This window comes from Zeugodacus cucurbitae, chromosome 3 (assembly GCF_028554725.1).
Source record: "Zeugodacus cucurbitae isolate PBARC_wt_2022May chromosome 3, idZeuCucr1.2, whole genome shotgun sequence".
Taxonomy (NCBI): domain Eukaryota; kingdom Metazoa; phylum Arthropoda; class Insecta; order Diptera; family Tephritidae; genus Zeugodacus; species Zeugodacus cucurbitae.
Window position 1 is genome coordinate 2,851,397 of NC_071668.1, and position 19,571 is coordinate 2,870,967.

At 39.7% G+C, this 19,571-nt stretch overlaps 1 protein-coding gene across 1 annotated transcript; it reads left to right on the forward strand.

Annotated features, from left to right (window-relative positions):
• Positions 1 to 79: 79 nt before the first annotated feature.
• On the forward strand, positions 80 to 13,667 carry LOC105209774 (histone acetyltransferase KAT7). The gene is made up of 7 exons (XM_011180375.3): positions 80 to 239; positions 293 to 1,968; positions 2,028 to 2,400; positions 6,224 to 6,311; positions 12,981 to 13,138; positions 13,290 to 13,385; positions 13,484 to 13,667. Exons 1-7 carry the CDS (start codon positions 219 to 221, stop codon positions 13,598 to 13,600), a joined length of 2,529 nt encoding a protein of 842 aa, XP_011178677.1. The 5' UTR covers positions 80 to 218; the 3' UTR covers positions 13,601 to 13,667.
• Positions 13,668 to 19,571: the final 5,904 nt, after the last annotated feature.

The window sequence follows — 19,571 nt, forward strand, 5'->3', positions numbered from 1 at the left end:
TAATACTAAAAAACATTTAAATTACGTTTTTACGTTGTCTTGGGAAAAGTTTTTACTTAACGTAACGTCTTCCGATTGCATTGTGAATTGCATTGATTAAAGAAGTAGCATTAGTTTACAATCTTTACATTTCAATGGTGCATATAAACAAAATAAATTTTTAATAAAATTGCATTTATTCAATTCATTCATTAAAATTGTGCAAAAGAAGATTAAAAATGTCATATTTCCGGAAAAAGGTATTAGAAAAATATCCAATAATACCACCTAATTAGTAATGTATTCTATTTAGAGCACTAGCACGACTGAAAGCAGTTCCAGCTCATCTTCCGGTAGTTCCTCCAGTGGCAGTACTAGCTGCTCTAATTCTGGCAGTAGTTCTTCGGATACTGAATCAAGTAGTTCTGCTGATGAGAAAAGTGGAGTTGACGAAGTTCCCGCTGCAACGAAAAACCAAGTAAATACACGTCGTAAGAGTTCCGAGTTCAAAACCACTACAAAAACAGATAATACCGAGAAGGCCGCATCTAGTCAGCAAGCTTCCACTAAAACGCGACCAACTAACAGTAACACCACATCTTTGCGACAAACTCGTGTAAGCAACCAATCAAGTGATGAAGAACTTCCGCTCAGCAAAAAGTCAACAAGACCAGCAACAACAAACAATGCAACACAAAAGCGTAAACTTTCAGCGTCAAGTGCATTGGCAACTCAAAGTCAAGGTAATCAACGTCCAACTGGCGGCAAGGCACCGCAAAGCAATTCTGGAAGGTTAACTTCGCAGACCTCCAAAAACTCCGGTATTAATACGAAGTCACATAACAATTCTGCCAATAATGATACGGGTTCAGATGCCAAGAAAAACACGTCTGCCAGATCACCACAAAGATCAGATGACTCAGATAGAGAGGTATTTCCACCTAATCGGAATAAGCCTGAACGTAAAGGTCAAGTAAAACTCTCAGCACAGGCTGGTACTGCAACAGTAGCAAACAACTCGGATAATCGCCCGAAACCAGCAAAACCTAAAGTGCAGCCTAAGCGTAATGTAGTGTCGAAAAGTAAGAATAAAAGTTCAGATGAAGACGAAGAGGATGAAGAAGATTCAGAATCAGAAAGTGGCAAATCCACTACTTCAAGTGAGTCGGAAGGAACTGAAAGTAGTAACTCCTACGATACGCAACCAGTGAAATCGGTTAAAGGAAAACGAGCGCCTACCGCGGCAAAAATCACGAACTCAGACTCAGATGATGAAGCTCCACGTAAACTGACTCGTTCGCTTAGTACACGTCGTTCCAGGCAACAACAAAAGACATCTACTGGAATCGGTGGCGTTTCAGATAGTGAATCTGAAGATTTAGATTTAGAGAAGCATTCTCTAACTAAGAGTCCGGCTAAACGTTGTGTCTCTACCACTGGCGGTAGTAAATGCAAGGTAAAGAAGGAGACTGGCATTTTCGGCTCAGCACCGGCCAAACCACGTTCATTATCACCACCACAGCAGTTAGAGAAAAAGTGTCCCATAGAAGGTTGTGATTCCTCAGGACATTTGAGCGGAAATTTAGACAGACATTTTTTACCTGAAGCCTGCCCGATTTACCACAATATGTCGGCATCCGAGTGTAAGGAACGCGCTAACGAACGAAAACTACGAAATGAACGGCGCGTGAATACGAATGATACCAACGCAAGTAATGCTGACGGGAATACTCAAAAAATTCGCACTCCCGAACAAAATGAGTTCTTGACGAAAATTCGTGAGTCACGAACCAGATTTCGTCCAATTGCTGCGGCCATAAATACCGAGAAGGTTAAACTTGAAAAGGACTGCACCGATGAGGATCGTGAGCCCAGCCTAATAGGCTTAGTACCCGATTACGATCTGCAAATGTTTCGAGATGCTCAAGCAATAGCATCGGAAAAAGTCGAAGATGAATTGAAAGATCTGCCTGTGGGAAAAGGCATTAAGTAAGTCATTGTATACGTTATTAAAATGAGAAAGAAAAGTTATTAAAATTGAATTTCAGATATATAACAATGGGTAAATACAAGATGAAAGTTTGGTATCAATCTCCCTATCCGGACGATGCTGCGCGTCTACCTCAAATGTATATTTGCGAGTTCTGCTTAAGATATCAAAAATCCGAGACTGGCATTAAACGGCATGCCGAGAAGTGTGTGTGGCGTCATCCGCCCGGTGATGAAATCTATCGAAAAGGCAAATTGCAAGTGTGGCAAGTTGACGGTAAACGACACAAACAATACTGCCAACATCTCTGTCTCTTGGCGAAATTCTTCTTGGACCATAAAACACTGTACTATGATGTGGAACCATTCCTTTTTTACATAATGACCTTGGCGGATGTGGATGGTTGCCACACAGTTGGATACTTTAGTAAGGTAAGTTTAAGACAAATGCAATTTTGTTTTCGAAGTGCAATTGTCAGTTCGAATTGTTTTAAAATTTGCTTGTTGATAAGAAAATTCTATGATATTTTACATAATACCTATATAACACTGTTCGTCGATACCTATATCAATACAACATATCGGATATATAATCATATTTACAACAATATCAATATATTTTCAAAAGTCTGAACTTCGAAAACAACAAATAAAATCATATATCGAAAATTAGTTGGACCTCTTGACGAAAAACCATTGAATTAAGAAGAACATTTAAATTATATCTATATTTTTGATTTTTTAGTAGCTATATCCTGTAATTAATAATAGTTTTTTAAAAAGTATTTTTTCGAACTTCGAATCCTAATCTTTCGATTTTGGAGGCTAACTTCGAAAATCGAAGAATACGCTTTTCTTATTTATGACTCAAACTCCCGGAATAATAGTCCAATACCTAGCCGAGTGTTGTACAGTGTTTGTAACGCTGATTTCAATGAGCTCAATTTTGAAATTCGAAGTAAAATAGTTTTTCATATATCGGTTAATATTCTACATATGTACGTATATTTATTTGAATTTAAAGATATTCAAATACAACCGTTATTTAATATTTCAACAATAAGTCCAGTTAGGCAAAATTTCTTTGTCTACTTCAAAAAGTGTTTTTTAAATTTCAAATCATAAAACATTTAGTATACATACATTCATACATATGCACAGAGTATAATCAATTTCCATTTTGGTTACAAAAATACTCACTGTTGTTGTAGTATTGTTGTTGGTGATTTTTTCACACCTATGTAGAATACTATAGTCATAGTAGTATGCACTTTGTTCTTGACCATACCCAAAATTGTTGTAACTGTAAGCGTAAATTGTGCACACATTTTGCTCCTCAGTTCCTCGACCTGCCCCGACTACAACCCGATGCAGATTGTCGGAGTTTCGGTTGTACGCGCATGTCTGGCTCATTGCGTTGGTGTGGGTTATGAATTGCATGCATGTGGCAGGCGGAGGAGGTGATGACCGACCGGCATGACAAAATCCCATTGATTTTTTTGTTATGTTGCAGTGGTGCAGTAGTAGCCGGGAATGCATAGAGCGACTCAAAGAGAACATCAGCAGACTGGGTTTGTGTTACAAATTGCGCATGTCGCGGCCCTACTGCTATTGGCAGCGACAGCATTGTTGTTGTTATTGTTGTTAAAGTAGCAGAAAATATTTCCCAAATATTCGCAAATAACTTTAGGGAATGCTGTCGAGTTGACAGTTCTTGGTTGGGTAAAAATCCGGGTCCATTCCGGTTCTGTAGAACCGACTGTTGTGGGAACTTGACTCGTCTCGTTTGTATCTATCGAATTTTGGAGAGATTTTGGATAGTCATTAGTCATTCATTTGGAGTTAACTCGGAAAAGAAATTCATTTATCCATACTCCTTTAAACTACATAGGCATATGGGGCCTTATAGTACGCACCTACACTAGCATGTCTGTGTCTGTGTATGTCTGACTATCTGCTTTCGAATAAAAGAAACGTCGTAGTTTTCTACTATGCCATATTATCAAGCGTTTATGGATACTCACATCCATCGGACTCGTTTGTATTGGTTTACGACGATCTAAGTGCAGGTTGGCGAGTAGAGTAGGTCGGGATGTGAGCTGTGATGAATGTGTGATTTTGTTGTCGTTGTAAGGATGCGTGTGTGCACCATGGCGAAGAGGGTTCCGCAGTGTAACTGTTTCGGCTATGCTTTTGTGGTAGGTTCAAAAGCTTTGCATTCTATTGGCTGCCGAATCGTTGACGAAATTCGCTTGAATGCAGTGGATGGATAGCATGCATTTATATAATAGCGACATTCCCACACATACATATGTACGTTTTTCAGTGGGTATTCCCCTAGGAATGAGACCTCACTGTACACTGTTCACATACGAAATTCTCATTCAGCCGGCGTCCGACTCAAACCGACAACCAACCAACCAAGCAAGCACCCGCTCCACGCTCTTAAGCCTTGGCTGGCAGCAGACATTAAAGGCAGACGGCACTCGTTTGCTATGCCAACAGTAACGACAACAATAATAACAATGAAAATAACAACAAACGGCAGACAAATCGCAGACGATTGGGAAGAGAGCAGACAAGTGAACGCGTCGTAGCCAGCATCGACAATAATAGTCTCGGATTCGGTCTCAACCACTGTCTCTCCCCAATGGTCGGTCGGCATGGCATGCAAGTCTATGTTTAAAGTTCATATGTACATAAGTAAGTAATTTACGTCGTCGTTGGCAGCGCAGACGCGAAATCGGAAGCTTCGTATTGCAGCCAATGAACGACGAGCGGCATGCAACCTGAGTGGGGAGCGGAGGGGTTGTGCGCGCACAATTGCTCTCTGCGACTGGGTGCAACGTAATGAGGTCGTGAACCTTTTCGTGCTTTCGAGGGAGTACCACCTATGTACATACATACATACATACAGATATACCTAACAATGGAAAATCGCAATATCTATTGGCAAGCCGCCGGAGTTTAGAGGCCGGGGTAAACGGCTGTGCTGTGCTGTGCTGGCCTGGACGTTTGGGCAGCATCACAAAGGATGCAGCAAATACTAGCATAGCAGCTGCAACTTACTCCATTTTGTTGCTGTTACTACACACGCGGACGCGTCAAATTTTCGGTTGTTTTTGGTGTGCTTTTTGTATTTTTCCCGTTTTCTTGTTGGTTTTGTTGTTGTATGGATATTTCTGTCTGGCTTTGGAGTTTTCGAGTGCAATGGCATGGATACCGGCACGCCGGTTGGTGTGAGACTTCATTCGCCCCACTTAAAGGATGCTGACATTGTCTCCGCCGGCAGTCTGAACAACGTGGTGGTTGCTTTTTTTTTGCAAAAACTCCAGCGAACATTGGTATGGGTCAGGGTACGTATACGCCCAGACACAACCTAAATTTATGTACACATGTTTGCAGTACATGAGCCGCAACGCCGGCGCCCTTCACTTTACACACCACACTCAAGTGTCTACTATCGATATGTTGTGGTCAATGAACCCCGAAAATGCAAACTTTTTTGTGACTGCTTCAAATGCGATTGTTACTTGTTTAAATTTTTCTGTGAAAAAAGAGTTTGGACTGTTTTACTTATATAATTTTATTAAATATTTTCAAAAGACTTAAATTAAATGAAATTTAATTCATTATTGGAAATTGTAAAGGGAATACATATATATTCTCAGCGGAAATATAATTTGACTGGTTTTTTACCCCAAATTCCACACGAAATATAATATTCGGATAGAATGATCAGCTTTATTGTGACAATAGCCAGATCTCCATTAATTGCTACAATATTCATTCATTTTTTTATATTCGCTTCAGCCATATTTGATCGCGGTTTAGGCTCAACCCACACCGGATTAGTCAAGACGTCTTTTCTTGTCTGATACGACAACATTCCATAGCTTCCATATGTGACAACCCACATCGAACAAGACGAAAAAAAACGCCTGTTCCCTTGGTGTGAGCTTGAGCAAAATCCGTTTTTGTGTCTTATTAGTCAAAGACGTTTTTGACTAATCCGGTGTAGGTTGAGCCTTCGTAATCTTATAATATGATATTTAAGCTTCATAAATTTTCTAATTTTATTTTTCATATACATATATTTCGTTGTATATATATTCATAAGTATTTAATAAAGATTATACATTTTGAATCAACTCGAGTTTAACTCTAGGCACCAGAGGATGTGTTGGAGATCTTGATAATCTCAATTTTCAATTTATTTCTCAACATTTTTTTCATAATTTTTCTTTTTTTACAGGAAAAGAACTCATTTTACAACGTGTCGTGCATTTTAACACTCCCGCCTTATCAACGGAAGGGCTACGGACGTCTACTGATAGACTTCAGTGAGTACAATATACATATTTAAATACTTATGGGTATCAATTTTAATTGAAACGTATTTAAAATTGAAATAATAAGGGTTCTCTAGTATAAGGTAGGGTCTATAAGATGGTTCAGCTTAAGGTTATGAATATCGTTTTCCAGATTTTAGACTAAGTGGCTACGAGTGTTCAGTTCTACCAACTTAACTATTTTAGTTTCAAATTTGTATCAGTTCCGCTACATGGCCTGATAGAACTAAGGCTTGTTTCTATATAGGAATTATGGTTGGGCTTGTTATGATGAAAGCCAAATCGAACTGTTTCTTTTCTTCTTTTCGGACCTATACTTTAAATATATTGTTGTTTTTTTAACAGCAGAAATATTTACCGAAAAAATTGACGGTTGTGTTCGAGTGAAAATGCTTCACCGGTTATAAAATCGGGTTTTATAGACCCGATCTTCATGGAAACGTATACTTTGTGCCTCAAATCTGCTTTTGCCACAAGCAACTTGTAATTATTCCAAAAGTCTATTGCAAAAATGTTACTTAACAAGCTCCAAAAATTTGCATTTATCACGTTAAATCCGTTACGCCATGATATAGCTGATTAGTCACTTTATTCATTCAAAAATAAACAAAATAAATAAGTTGATGAATCAGTAATGCTATTCAATAAAAAAGGTAGATGCACAGTTATTCATTAGCAGATAGTTTTCGCAAATTATACATATGTAAGTGGGCATATGTGAGGAAAATTTTACAAAGTCAGACACATGACTACAAATATTTATACGCGTCTGTATGTATTTTTATACATTTAAAACGAAAATTATTAATAAAATTATGGAAAATCCACATGCTGAGCCACACCTACTGCTGTCATTGCAACTGCTGCGGTTTTTTTTTTGTTTTTTGGCGCTTTGATGGAGATCTTCTTCAACTATTCATACAAAGTGTCTGCAAGAACACCATCAAAGATGAAATTGCAGTACAAGGCAAACACTCATGTCTCCATGCATGCTAGTATATATGCAATGTAGTGAGTAAAATTCTTTTCTGTATACTCGTCCCTTGTAATTGCCCAATTGGAAATCGGGATGAGTTTCGGTGCAGATTTCTGTGAATAATTCGATCAAAACTTTCTCGTTGACCACAACTGATTACCGCATGAATCGTTCTTCGTTCATTAGACGAGTTGAGTCTACGAGACCGAAATTGACCTAGACCTCATCTGGTCAAAGACATCCATTCTCCGAAATTATACGGAAATAATTGTTGCAAGAACCGCGTCGTTGCTGATTCATTCAAATACCTTCCTGCTACATATTCCACCGCACGCTTGAGTGCCTGTTTTTCCAGCAGGGCAAACCCATGCTCACGTATGTGTATAAACTTACATACTGCTGTGTCGCCGCACACACACACACACACACACTGGTTCTTTTGGCCGTTGCCCATTCCTTCTCATTGAGTGCATGTGAATCACAGTGCAACGCCGACGGTGCAACGCCTGACAATCACCAGCAACAACAACAACAAGTACAAAGGCAAAAGCACCGGCATACCTTGCCGGCTTGCCAATTTGCCGACTTGTCGCCTCGTCGCTTTTCCTTGTTACCGTGAGCCGGCGACTGGGTGTAACGTGCTTGCCTTCACATGCACATACATATCGTATGTATGTACGAGTATGTACTGGGTATATGGTGGCGGCGGCTGGTTGTTGGCGCGCTTGTTGTTGCCAGCGCCACACACAGACTGGGCATACGTCTGCGGCAGAGACGTACAGAGTTTCGTTTCGTTTCAAGCGACATTGACCTTACACCACTTCACATCACAGCTTATATTCTCGTGTTCACATACCCAAACTCGTGTTTGGGCTTATGTGCCATTGCGAGTTACTAATTTAATATATGCACTGCACGAAATATACTTATTTCAAAGGCACATATATACAGTACACACAATCAAACATACACACATCCATGCATCCATGTGCACGTTGATAAGTATGCAGAAAAAACTCATATATCAGTTGTAGCGCCATATCTGACCGACCGTTCGTGGTGCTCTGTTCGTATTCACTCTGGCGTGTGGTCTGCACTTACTGGCCTTTGTTGTTGTTGTTGCTGTGCGCCAGCCCAGACAGTTGGCTGATACACACACACATAGTCGATAATTTCCCGGGCCCAGGAAGGGTCTTTTTAAATTCTCAAATGCGGAAGGAGAATCCTTAAAAAAAGTCCTCATAAATTGTACAAAAGTATTTGAAATTTTTCTCTGCACCTACAAGCGGACACTTACTCACACTTATTTGCATATACACAGGTTCATATGTGCGTACACGCACTTGGATACAAAGCGGTCGGGCACTGTTCGGCGCTGCAATTATTAAACGGGCTTCGATTGTTTTACCCAAAATTTTTAAACTGGTTTTTCATATAACGGTTAAATACTGAGTGTTTGTGATTCATAGAGATTAAGCAATTCGCTTTACATTGAAAGAGTTGGAATCAAGGCCAATGCAGCTAGTTACAGTTACATATGGACCCTTATTCTTTGTTAGATAAGGTTAGGAGTCGTGGCTCTCCTATTTGAACAATTAAAACACCGATCCTCTGTAATACCAATCACCAAGTACGGATCAAGAGACCCTCGTGTGCTGAAGAACCGCTTTGAGTTTATCTTACATTTATTTAGGCGCGTAATACCGATTTAGTCGGTTGACTTCAAGTTGCTTCAAGCAACAGCTGAGTCATCGAAAAGGGAGTACCGTTCTAACTAACCTTTTTCCTTTACAATGATTTTTTGTTTCAATAAGTTTTAGGTTTGTCCGAAAAATCTGTCAGATGACCATTTAGTGGCATCGATTCGAAAGTAACCAATAATATGGTTGTTATTGTAGATCGGATTTCAAATCTAGCGTTAATATAGAACGGAAATAATGTATATTTTTCAAGAACCTAAAGGTAGTGCGAGCTTTCAACTTCTAGACCTCATATTGTGTTGTTCAAAAGGGGACTCCTTGGCATCACAATTAGTTGACTATACAAAGCATATCAATCCAGAGCTTCTGAAAAAGAGGGAACGAGATTCTAGTGGTGAGTGAGACACACTGTTAACAAACAGATTTCCGCTTTTCATGCGTGAGTCTTTCGCTTTTGGACTCAAGTATATGGATTAGAGACTCAAAGAGGGCTTTCTAAGAATTATTCCATACAAAGCATATCAATCCAGAGCTTATAAAAAAAAGGAACGAGATTCTAGGGGTGAGTGAGACACACTGTTAACAAACAGATTTCCGCTTTTCACGCGTGAGTCAATCACTTTTGGACTCAAGTATATGAATTAGTAACTCAACGAGGGACTTTCTAAGAATTATTCCATACAAATCATCAATCCAAGGTTTCTAAAAATTAAGAAATGAGGTTCTAGGGGTGAGTGAGACACACTGTTAACAAACGGATTTCCGCTTTTCAAGCGTGAGTCTTTTGCTTTTGGACTCAAGTATATGGATTAGAGACCCAAAGGGGGACTTTCTAAGAATTATTCCATACAAAGCATCAATCCAAGGTTTCTAAAAATTAAGGAATGAGGTTCTAGGGGTGAGCGAGACACAGTGTTAACAAACAGATTTCCGCTTCTCACGCGTGAGTCTTTCGCTTTTGGACTCAAGTATTTGGAATAGAGACCCAAAGAGGGACTTTCTAAGAATTATTCCATACAAAGCATCAATCCAAGGTTTCTAAAAATTAAGGAATGAGGTTCTAGGGGTGACTGAGACACACTGTTAACAAACGGATTTCCGCTTTTCAAGCGTGAGTCTTTTGCTTTTGGACTCAAGTATATGGATTAGAGACCCAAAGAGGGACTTTCTAAGAATTATTCCATACAAAGCATCAATCCAAGGTTTCTAAAAATTAAGGAATGCGGTTCTAGGGGTGAGCGAGACACAGTGTTAACAAACAGATTTCCGCTTCTCACGCGTGAGTCTTTCGCTTTTGGACTCAAGTATTTGGAATAGAGACCCAAAGAGGGACTTTCTAAGAATTATTCCATACAAAGCATCAATCCAAGGTTTCTAAAAATTAAGGAATGAGGTTCTAGGGGTGAGTGAGACACACTGTTAACAAACGGATTTCCGCTTTTCAAGCGTGAGTCTTTTGCTTTTGGACTCAAGTATATGGATTAGAGACCCAAAGAGGGACTTTCTAAGAATTATTCCATACAAAGCATCAATCCAAGGTTTCTAAAAATTAAGGAATGCGGTTCTAGGGGTGAGCGAGACACAGTGTTAACAAACAGATTTCCGCTTCTCACGCGTGAGTCTTTCGCTTTTGGACTCAAGTATTTGGAATAGAGACCCAAAGAGGGACTTTCTAAGAATTATTCCATTCGAGATCTTTTATTGTCCTATAAACAGTCAAACGTTCTCTGGTTTACGTTCTCTGTTTTGCAAAACGAATACTAAGATTTTGTTGCTAGACTCCGAACAATGAGAAAAATCAATCTCAAGATCTGTCGAGATAATGATTAAATAAGTAGCATTCCAAGTACTAACCAGAAATGATATTTGAGTAGATAATGTTCGATTTACGATTATATTTATGTTATCTAGTTTACTACACCCATGTATACATATTTTTACGACTCATTGTTATTCGCCTAACTGAGGATCCTACTCTCTTTAGTTGCCTGCATGATTGTGAAAATAGTTTTTTCCCCGCGAAGTAGACCATGTGGTTCGATATTCTTTCCAGAAGATCTGTTGACCATACTGACTGGGGATTGAACCCACCTTCTACCAAAAGAACTGTCTCGCTACGAGCTCAATAGCGTCTTATTTTGTTTACATGAAAACTAACAGACTTGATTATATGGTAAAATGCGTAAAAAACTGTATGTGTTCATCCTCATTGCCGATAAGTTACTCCTTTTGTCCGACCAGAGACCAGAGCAATGTAAATTTGGCAAAACTCGCGTTTATTAATAAATCTACAATGCGTTATTGCGTTCTTATTTTATTGATTTGCGTAATTGTCATTTTGTTTGTGTTGACAGTGGCGGCAACGACGGCGACGGCTGCGGCGGTGGCGACGTTGCTGATGATGACGGCGAAGTACATAGTGTTGAGCAGACAACAAAGGTCAGGACAGGTCACAATGAAAGGGCGTCGTCCTTGTTATGGTACACACAGCAAATGGCTCGCCGAATACCGGTTACAAGTAAAATTGGTAACGAAATGATACGACGTGTGCATAATGCCATAAAATTGCATCGTTTTAGCAAAGGTCAAAGTGCAAATATTTTGAAAATTAAGAGAGGAACTCTAGGTGACACTCACATGTCTATGATTACTCGTTTTTTTTGTAGCTTTGAGGTCATTTTAGGCACCTTTGTCTAAAACACTCTGCGACGAATTCATTAATGCTAAAAATTGAAGCATACTTCTAGGCGTTTAATAGCCAATTTGTTTGGAAACAGCTTCTTCTTCAATTACCTGCCGGTTGTTGGTGTCTGAGTAGTCGGTTCTTGACTTCGGCTCAATAGCACTTTTGGCTACGCCTGCACACGGATCGATAAAGTCGTCTCGTCATTCCCCATGCTCATGCCGCGCTTGTACGCGTGCAAGTGTTCTTCTCTACATTTGTATATTTGTACGAGTATGTATGTTGGTGTGTTGTTGTGTTGTTGTGTATGAGCCAACTTCTGTGTTTGTGCTGAAAAGAAAAATCAAAGCAGCCTTGCTTTGGCTGCCTTACGTAGTATTACTCGCACTCGGGGTGTTCCATGCGGGCGTGCGGCACAAACGCCGTTGGGGTATGTTGGTGAACGTACGTCTGCCGCGCAATGCAGGACAGGGTGTGGCAGAGCAGAACGAACGCTGCAGCAGACACGGCTCGAGTTGTTGTTGTGCGGTGCAACGCACAGAAAGAAATCAACCCCGTTAGTTAGTTCGTTGCGAGACTGCCACAGCAAGTTTGGTGTTAAGGTGAGTTGGGGTTCCGTAGAACTTCAGACGCCAACCGCCAAAAGCATAAATTGCTACAACACAAACCCAGCTAAGCACTCCAGCATGGACTGCGGTGGCAAATGTAATTCGCTGACAATGTACAACGCTTTGTATGGATGGATGTCACAGTGTGTGTGTGTGTGCTGAATATTATAAGCTGCGTCGCAAACTTACACACAAACACACACACACACACGAGCGCATAAGGTGCGTGGGTTGAATGGACGCTTGCCGGCGCTGTCGCAAAGCTTTTGCTTTTGCAAAAGTTGAATGACGGAATAGAATCGTACGGTTCCTGCAACATGCGTCCGCTCGCTCGTCCAGGGTTTGTGCCCGCTAAAGCGTTGTCGTACATATCTAAATAAGAGTTATATTTATATATCGACATTTGAAGTACCCATCCTTAAGTTTGGTCTGTCTAGACGCATGTGGATGGCGTTTTATTACGACGGATGACAAAGTTGGTCAAAACGCGGGGTTGAGGAGTGCAGCAGACAGGCAAAAAGCATAAGCATTATTCAACGAGTTTGAGGGTAGACGTAGACACGTGATGCCAAAGAACTTGAAGGCGTTCACACGATGACCCTGCACTCTCACTAGTTATACAAATGCCATTGAGTTGTATGAAATTGTATTTTAACTATTTTTATCACTTCTTATTCAATCACACCTACCCAGGTTACCTATTGACCAGAGTGGAGGGCAAGATTGGTTCGCCGGAAAAACCGTTATCGGACTTGGGTTTGATATCCTATCGGTCCTATTGGAAAGATGTGCTGCTGGACTATCTGTGCACGCGCACCGGAAATACCTTGAGCATCAAAGATGTGTCGCAGGTAATATTTGAAGCGAGAGACATGAAAACCGTTTTCAGAATCGTGTAAATTTACGCAAGATCGATCTATCATAGATTGATGATAAGTTTCAAAAGTATTTTTAAAATGCTCACATGTTTCTTTTCTTTTTGTTTTCATCAATTTCGTGCAGGAAACGGCAATATATTCATACGATATCGTGAGCACCTTGCAAGCTTTAGGCATGATGAAGTATTGGAAAGGCAAGCATATTGTACTTAAGAAGCAAGTGAGTATATACAAGAAAAAAAGATTCTAATTTAGGTTGATAAGGTCTTCAAATATATAAAAACTAATTCTCTTAAATGTATTTTCTTGTAATTAAAGGATGTACTCGACGAATATGAGAAGCGCGTTAAGCAGCGAGGCAATTTTCCGAAAATCGACGACAGTTGTCTGCGCTGGAGCCCGTTTGTGCCAACCCAAACTAATAACTCTCCATAATAGTAGGTTTTAACTTCGCGTACGGAGGCGATAGTCATCATCTACGTACACTGATTATAATATATACTCTATAAGTGAAGTAAAGTGTATATAGTTAAGCAATATTATGATTACAGCGTGGTTTGAGTATTTATAGTTTAAGAAGCGGCTTTTAAATTTTCTACCGATTTTTATCAAGACAACAATAGAGAATTATGCTTGTAATAACACTCATGCGTTTTCGCCGAAATCTCTTGGTTTCCTTATAACTTTTGAACTTTCTTTGAATTTTTAAAATTCATTCATATCGAATATTGATGAAGTTCCAAACAATTGCACAAACATTGTATATATTATAAAACCAAATATATGGACTAATTTGTATTGGGAGTTTCTCCACTCTAGATTCTAAACACTTTTTAACAAGTAAAATAGGTTTAGTAGTAATTTAATTAATTGTAAAAATATAAGATATGTAAATATTAAAATCTCTAGATATAATTGAAAGCTAGTTTAAATTAGAAAAATATAAATTTTTACAAAATACATTAAAAATGTGTTTTTATTCAAGTTCAGATTTGTCGTTATTTATATTCACCCGGTCTGTATATCATTAAAAAATGTTTAAATAAATATTTCTAATTAAAAGGTTTAATTTTTAGTAATTTTTAGTTAATTCCAGAAATATAGATCTCAATGCAAGTAATCAATGAATAACGTAATATTTTTCTTAGAAATTGTACAATGTTACCTCTATAGGATGAGTCACTGTATAAAACAGTTAACATTTATTTTTAATCTGCCCATAATATTATGAGCTCATCCGATAAAAGATTCGACAGACAAAAAATCGATTTTTTAATTAATTTATTTTTTTTTAAATTAATTTATTTATTTTTTAATTAATTAATTTATTTTTTTTATTTCTCAAATACATAATCTATTATTTATTTTACTAATATTTCGTATTTTTAATTAATTTACCCTAGCTCTTTGAAACACTTTGAATAATTGTAAAAATATTACCAAAATTGTCTAACCTAACCTACCCGTTTATCAAAAACTGTCGCTTACACCGTTGTTAGATGCATCTAGCGTCTTCACCTATAAATACTGTTCGACCCAATGTAAGTCGCCTATAACGGATAGCTGTTCTGAGAAGCCTATAAATCGTGATTTTGCTACAAAACAGATTTTAACACACGATCCTTCATTAAAAGGAAGCGAAGGTCATAGGTCAAATTCAATACTAAATTTGGTTGCACCTAACAGCCCAGTTAGAATCTACCGCAGTAGTCCTTTGTTTCCTAACTCAAAATTGTATCGAAATATGTATATTTATGAAGGGAAGACAATTAACTTGGGCAGTTGAATAACGGTCTGTCTGGAAACTTTTTTCATTCTTTCGTTTTTTTTTTTCAAAAATTAAGAATGGACTAAGCAATGATTCATATCAGGCGAGTGAATAACCAATTTGGGGCACGATAAAAGTTCGAAAATTCGAACATGAAATTAAGTTCACTCTATAGGAGCTTTACGTAGGTTTTAAGTGACTGTGAGCATAAAACTAAAAATCTAAGAAATAATGGTAACAGATTCTTGTAGGCATGAAAGCAGGGGTTTCAAAAAATAGATCGATATCTCTCTATTATGTTACACATGTACTGTTATTTAATGAAACCTCATTTAATGAAACTTCAATACACATATACCGTTATTTTCTGAAACCCCAAAAAAAAAGCTCATGCCAATATCTTTTCGTCTTCAACTTGTTTCTGAGCTGAGGTGATTGAAATCAGCTGATGATTTTTGGTTGGGATTCTCCCATGTCTTACAGCCAGCTACATCGTTCACTTCCTAGTGCTTGTCGAAACTTTGTGAACTCCCCCTCATTGGGATTGCACTTAAAGCACAGACGTGCATGTGCAACCGTTGCAAGTGAGAAATGCTCGCATTCACCGTACGCATGTAAATATTCGTGCATAATCGGTTTTCGGCGCTTGCTCACTACCATTGTCAAACAAAGCGGCAGCAATAGCAACAGCAACAGCAACAGTAACAGCAACAACAACAGCAGCAGCAAGAGAAAGAGCAAACTCAAATACCCCAAGAATATGGTCATAACAACGGTCGTGATGGTTATGGTTATGGTGGCTCATGGCGATGACGATGACTTAGTGGCTGCATGGAGTCGCTGTCGCAGTCGCTGTAGTAGACAGCAGCAGCAGCGGCGCTAACAGTGGCAGTGGCAATGCCGATGGCATTTGTTGTCCAACAAGAAGTATCTGCCAGACAGGCGACGTGCGACGGGCTCTTGCCAACATTCTCGTAACAAGCGGCAACTAAAATGAGCGAAAAAAATGTGTGTGCTGTTGTTGGTATGTATGTGTGTGAATACTCGCATAAAAGGTATATAGCAAATAATATGGAAAAAACAGCGATTACCGGCATTGCCAAACGACGGTGGGAGAATATTCGCTCGGTCGCCGACACTCTGACACTGACAATATCTACACACTTGGTTTAGAACTGGGTAGCTTGCTTGCTATAGCTCTCTGGACGCAAACACAGACGAAGCAACGACACGAACATACACACACACACACACACACACACACACACACACATACACATTTACGCTATACATATGAACAATCAGTTTGCAAGTGGAGACACCACGAAGCTTACTTGTAAACGCGAACCGAAAGAAATTTCATGGCAAATAGCTGGCGCTGGTTGCTTTTGATTGAACAGCGGCACCGAGTAGCACTCATTTGATCAGACACAGCCGGTCTGAACGGTTCGTCTTAAAAATAGTCGCTCGCTGTCAATTAGCACGCAGTGGTATTCACATATATAGCAAGCAATTCACCGGACCAAAGCATTCAAACCGAAAGCAGACATCAAGACAAGTCAGTCGCAACGGCACGTCAGATGGCCAAGCAGTTGGTTAAAGACAACGAGAAAGACGAGTGCATACGCCGCATCGGCAGACAGCTGATTTTCCCAAACGGTCGATGGGCAGTGACGCTACAGTCGAAACTAAGGATCCGATCAGCCGCAATGAAAGCATTATTTGGCATGGACTTTGGCAGTGCTGTGGGCGTTGTTTACACGCGTAGTTCTAAAAAGAAAGCAAGAGAGACAGTATGAAAAAAACGCACCCACTTATCGGATATTTTTCGGCATTATTTAAATATTGAGAATACTGCTATTGTTGCCGTGTGTACTTGTTTGCACTGTTATTATCGTCATCGTCATATGACGGGCGGCATTGCGGCAAACGACAATGGCCATTGTGCACTGCGGTTCAGTGTTTGTGCACATGTACTATATATACGAGTACATGGACGTCTGCATGTAGATATATGTATATGTATATATGAGTACGTAGTGGGTATTTATTATGTATGGACTAATGTGTATATAGAGGCGGCGGCGGCGGCGACGTCAGTCTCAATGTGTCCGTGTTCCCGTGTACATTTGTGACTGTGCGACTGCTCCTACAAAACGCAAGCAACACGCTTGTATTGGTGCGCGTATACGTGAGCCAATGAAGGAACGGCCAACAAGAGCCAGCCAACTAGATGGAAATAGTGAAGACAATCCAATCGGAAGTGCACTTCGACCGGAAAAAGCAAAGGACGGCAAAGAATTGTGAAATTCGCCGAGTATGGCCCACAGCTTCGGTTGTAGTAATGCATTTTACACTGTGTCAGACGTTGGACGTGCAGACTGTGGCACATAAGCCACCTTGGAAAACTACGAATTTGCGAGGCGTTTTGGTGATGGAAAGTTCCCGATCAGTAACAAAGTATAAACGCTATAAAATTTATGCAATTTTATTGGATTACAAAAAATCCTGCGTGTGGCCATATTTTTCTGTGATCTGTGTGATATCAGCTTCGCTTTGGCATTGGCCACACAGTGGTGACTACATCGGCGGTGACGCAAGTGTGTGTACGCTGCTGGCATTAAAACGCCACACACCCGCTAAGCTGACACGAAGAATGCCAGTCAGAATATAATAAGTGGAAACTGCTGCTGCCACAACGACAAACGCCGGCATTTGCAAGCGTCAAGAGTATTATAGAAAAATAGCAAAAATTTTGATGATAAACACGCAGCCGATTAAGCAGCTAAATAGTCGGCAAATAAATAAATAAATAAACATCTGTACACACGTACAACGTATGATGATCCGAGCAGTAAATCATTTATTTATACGCTCGAGTGTGTGTGTGTGTGTGTATGTGTGTGCGATATGCAGAGGAATGTAGAACATATGTGCAGCAGCGTATTATAGAGCTCATATTTTGCCAGCGCCACACATATTGCAGAGGGATGGATGCGGTATTGTATGTGATGTCGAATGTGGCCAGGAGGTGGTGGACAGCGTCGCAATACACATGGCTGTGCGACGACGATGCGACGCGTATCCGAAAAAATTAATTTTAGATTGTAGTTTGCTAAAAGAGACAGTAAAAAGTTCGAAAAGTCGTGCACAGATCGTGATTTCATACGAGAAAGAATCACGGTGGCATATGCGAAATAGGAATGCGGTCGTACGAGGCAAAGACAGCGCCAAGAAAGCACCAAACAGCAAGCAACACAAGCAGACAGACACCGAACCGCAGAGAATGACATAAATGCTGAAAACACACCGAGAGCAAAGAAATTCTTGAGTAATGGAGCATGCGAATATGAATATGTGAGTTAAAGTGCGATTTATAACGAAGTGGAACTTTAAATTACAGCTTTTTTTTGTGCGCTTGATGTGCGTGTAGTTGGAGGCTAGTAAATTGGTTTGCAAAAAAAAAACTAAATTTGACTGAGATTACTCGCCATTATAGATTTGAATTATTGGTGAGAAATTCGAGCGTTTATACACAAGTGTAGGTTCAAATGTCTGTCTGTATATGCATATTCATATATCCGCATTTCTGTCTGTCTGTCTGTCTGTGTACTGAAAATTGACATTAGAAGCAGTCTTTTGTTCTTTTGCTTCTGCCACCACATGCCACCCATACAAACCAAATACAAATGCAAATACAAATGCCAGAGCTCCAAGTACGAAGCCAGATGGAAGACAATGGAGGCAGACAGCGGCACAGTGACCGGTCTGTAAGTTTGGCGAAGTTTTGAGTGCAAACAGCTGTAGTGCCAGAGAGCGCACGCACACATAGACAACTAAAAAATTTTGTTGCTTATATATCACTTATATGTATATATGTATTTGGTTAAATTTACATATATACGTTTATGAGTGTTTGTGCGTGGCATTCACTGCTGATTCGTCATTTTACCGGTAAGTTCGTTTGGTATGACTTATAATTTTTTTACACTAACTCCATTCATTCCATATCATTTGTTGTTGTAAATATGTACAAGCACTAGTGTAATTTACATATTTACAATTATTTACATACATACATACATACATATATAAAAATACATTACCACATACAAGTGTAGACGCATAAAAGAGCCAGCGTGTATGAAAAGCTTATGCGAGCGAAAAACCATCGCAGGCTAAGCGAGAGTGAGGGTGTGGGGAAGGCAGAGAGACAGAGAGACAGTGAGTATGTCGCATGTGCATGTGTGTGTGTATGTGAGTGCAATATTTGTGTTGTTTTTGTTGTGAAATGTGTTGGGATGGCGGCACCACTGCATGGTATGCAGACCATGAAGATCCCGATGCATCATCGTCTGCAACTGCAACAACAACAACACCGCCAACATCATCCTCATCGGCAATACAAATGACTTCGTTATTGTTGCCGGCAACTGACTGCAGCAGCGACTGACTTTTTACAAACTCTATATACATACATACCCACAGCTGTAGACTACTGCAGTTGTCGGTGTGTGTGTGTGTGTGTGTGTGTGTGTGTGTGTGTGTGTGTGCTTGCTACGCCCTGCCGGCAGTCGTGCAAACTCCAGCTAAAAAGATTATTGCGCTTGTGCCCCACCCAAGCAAATGAAACACACA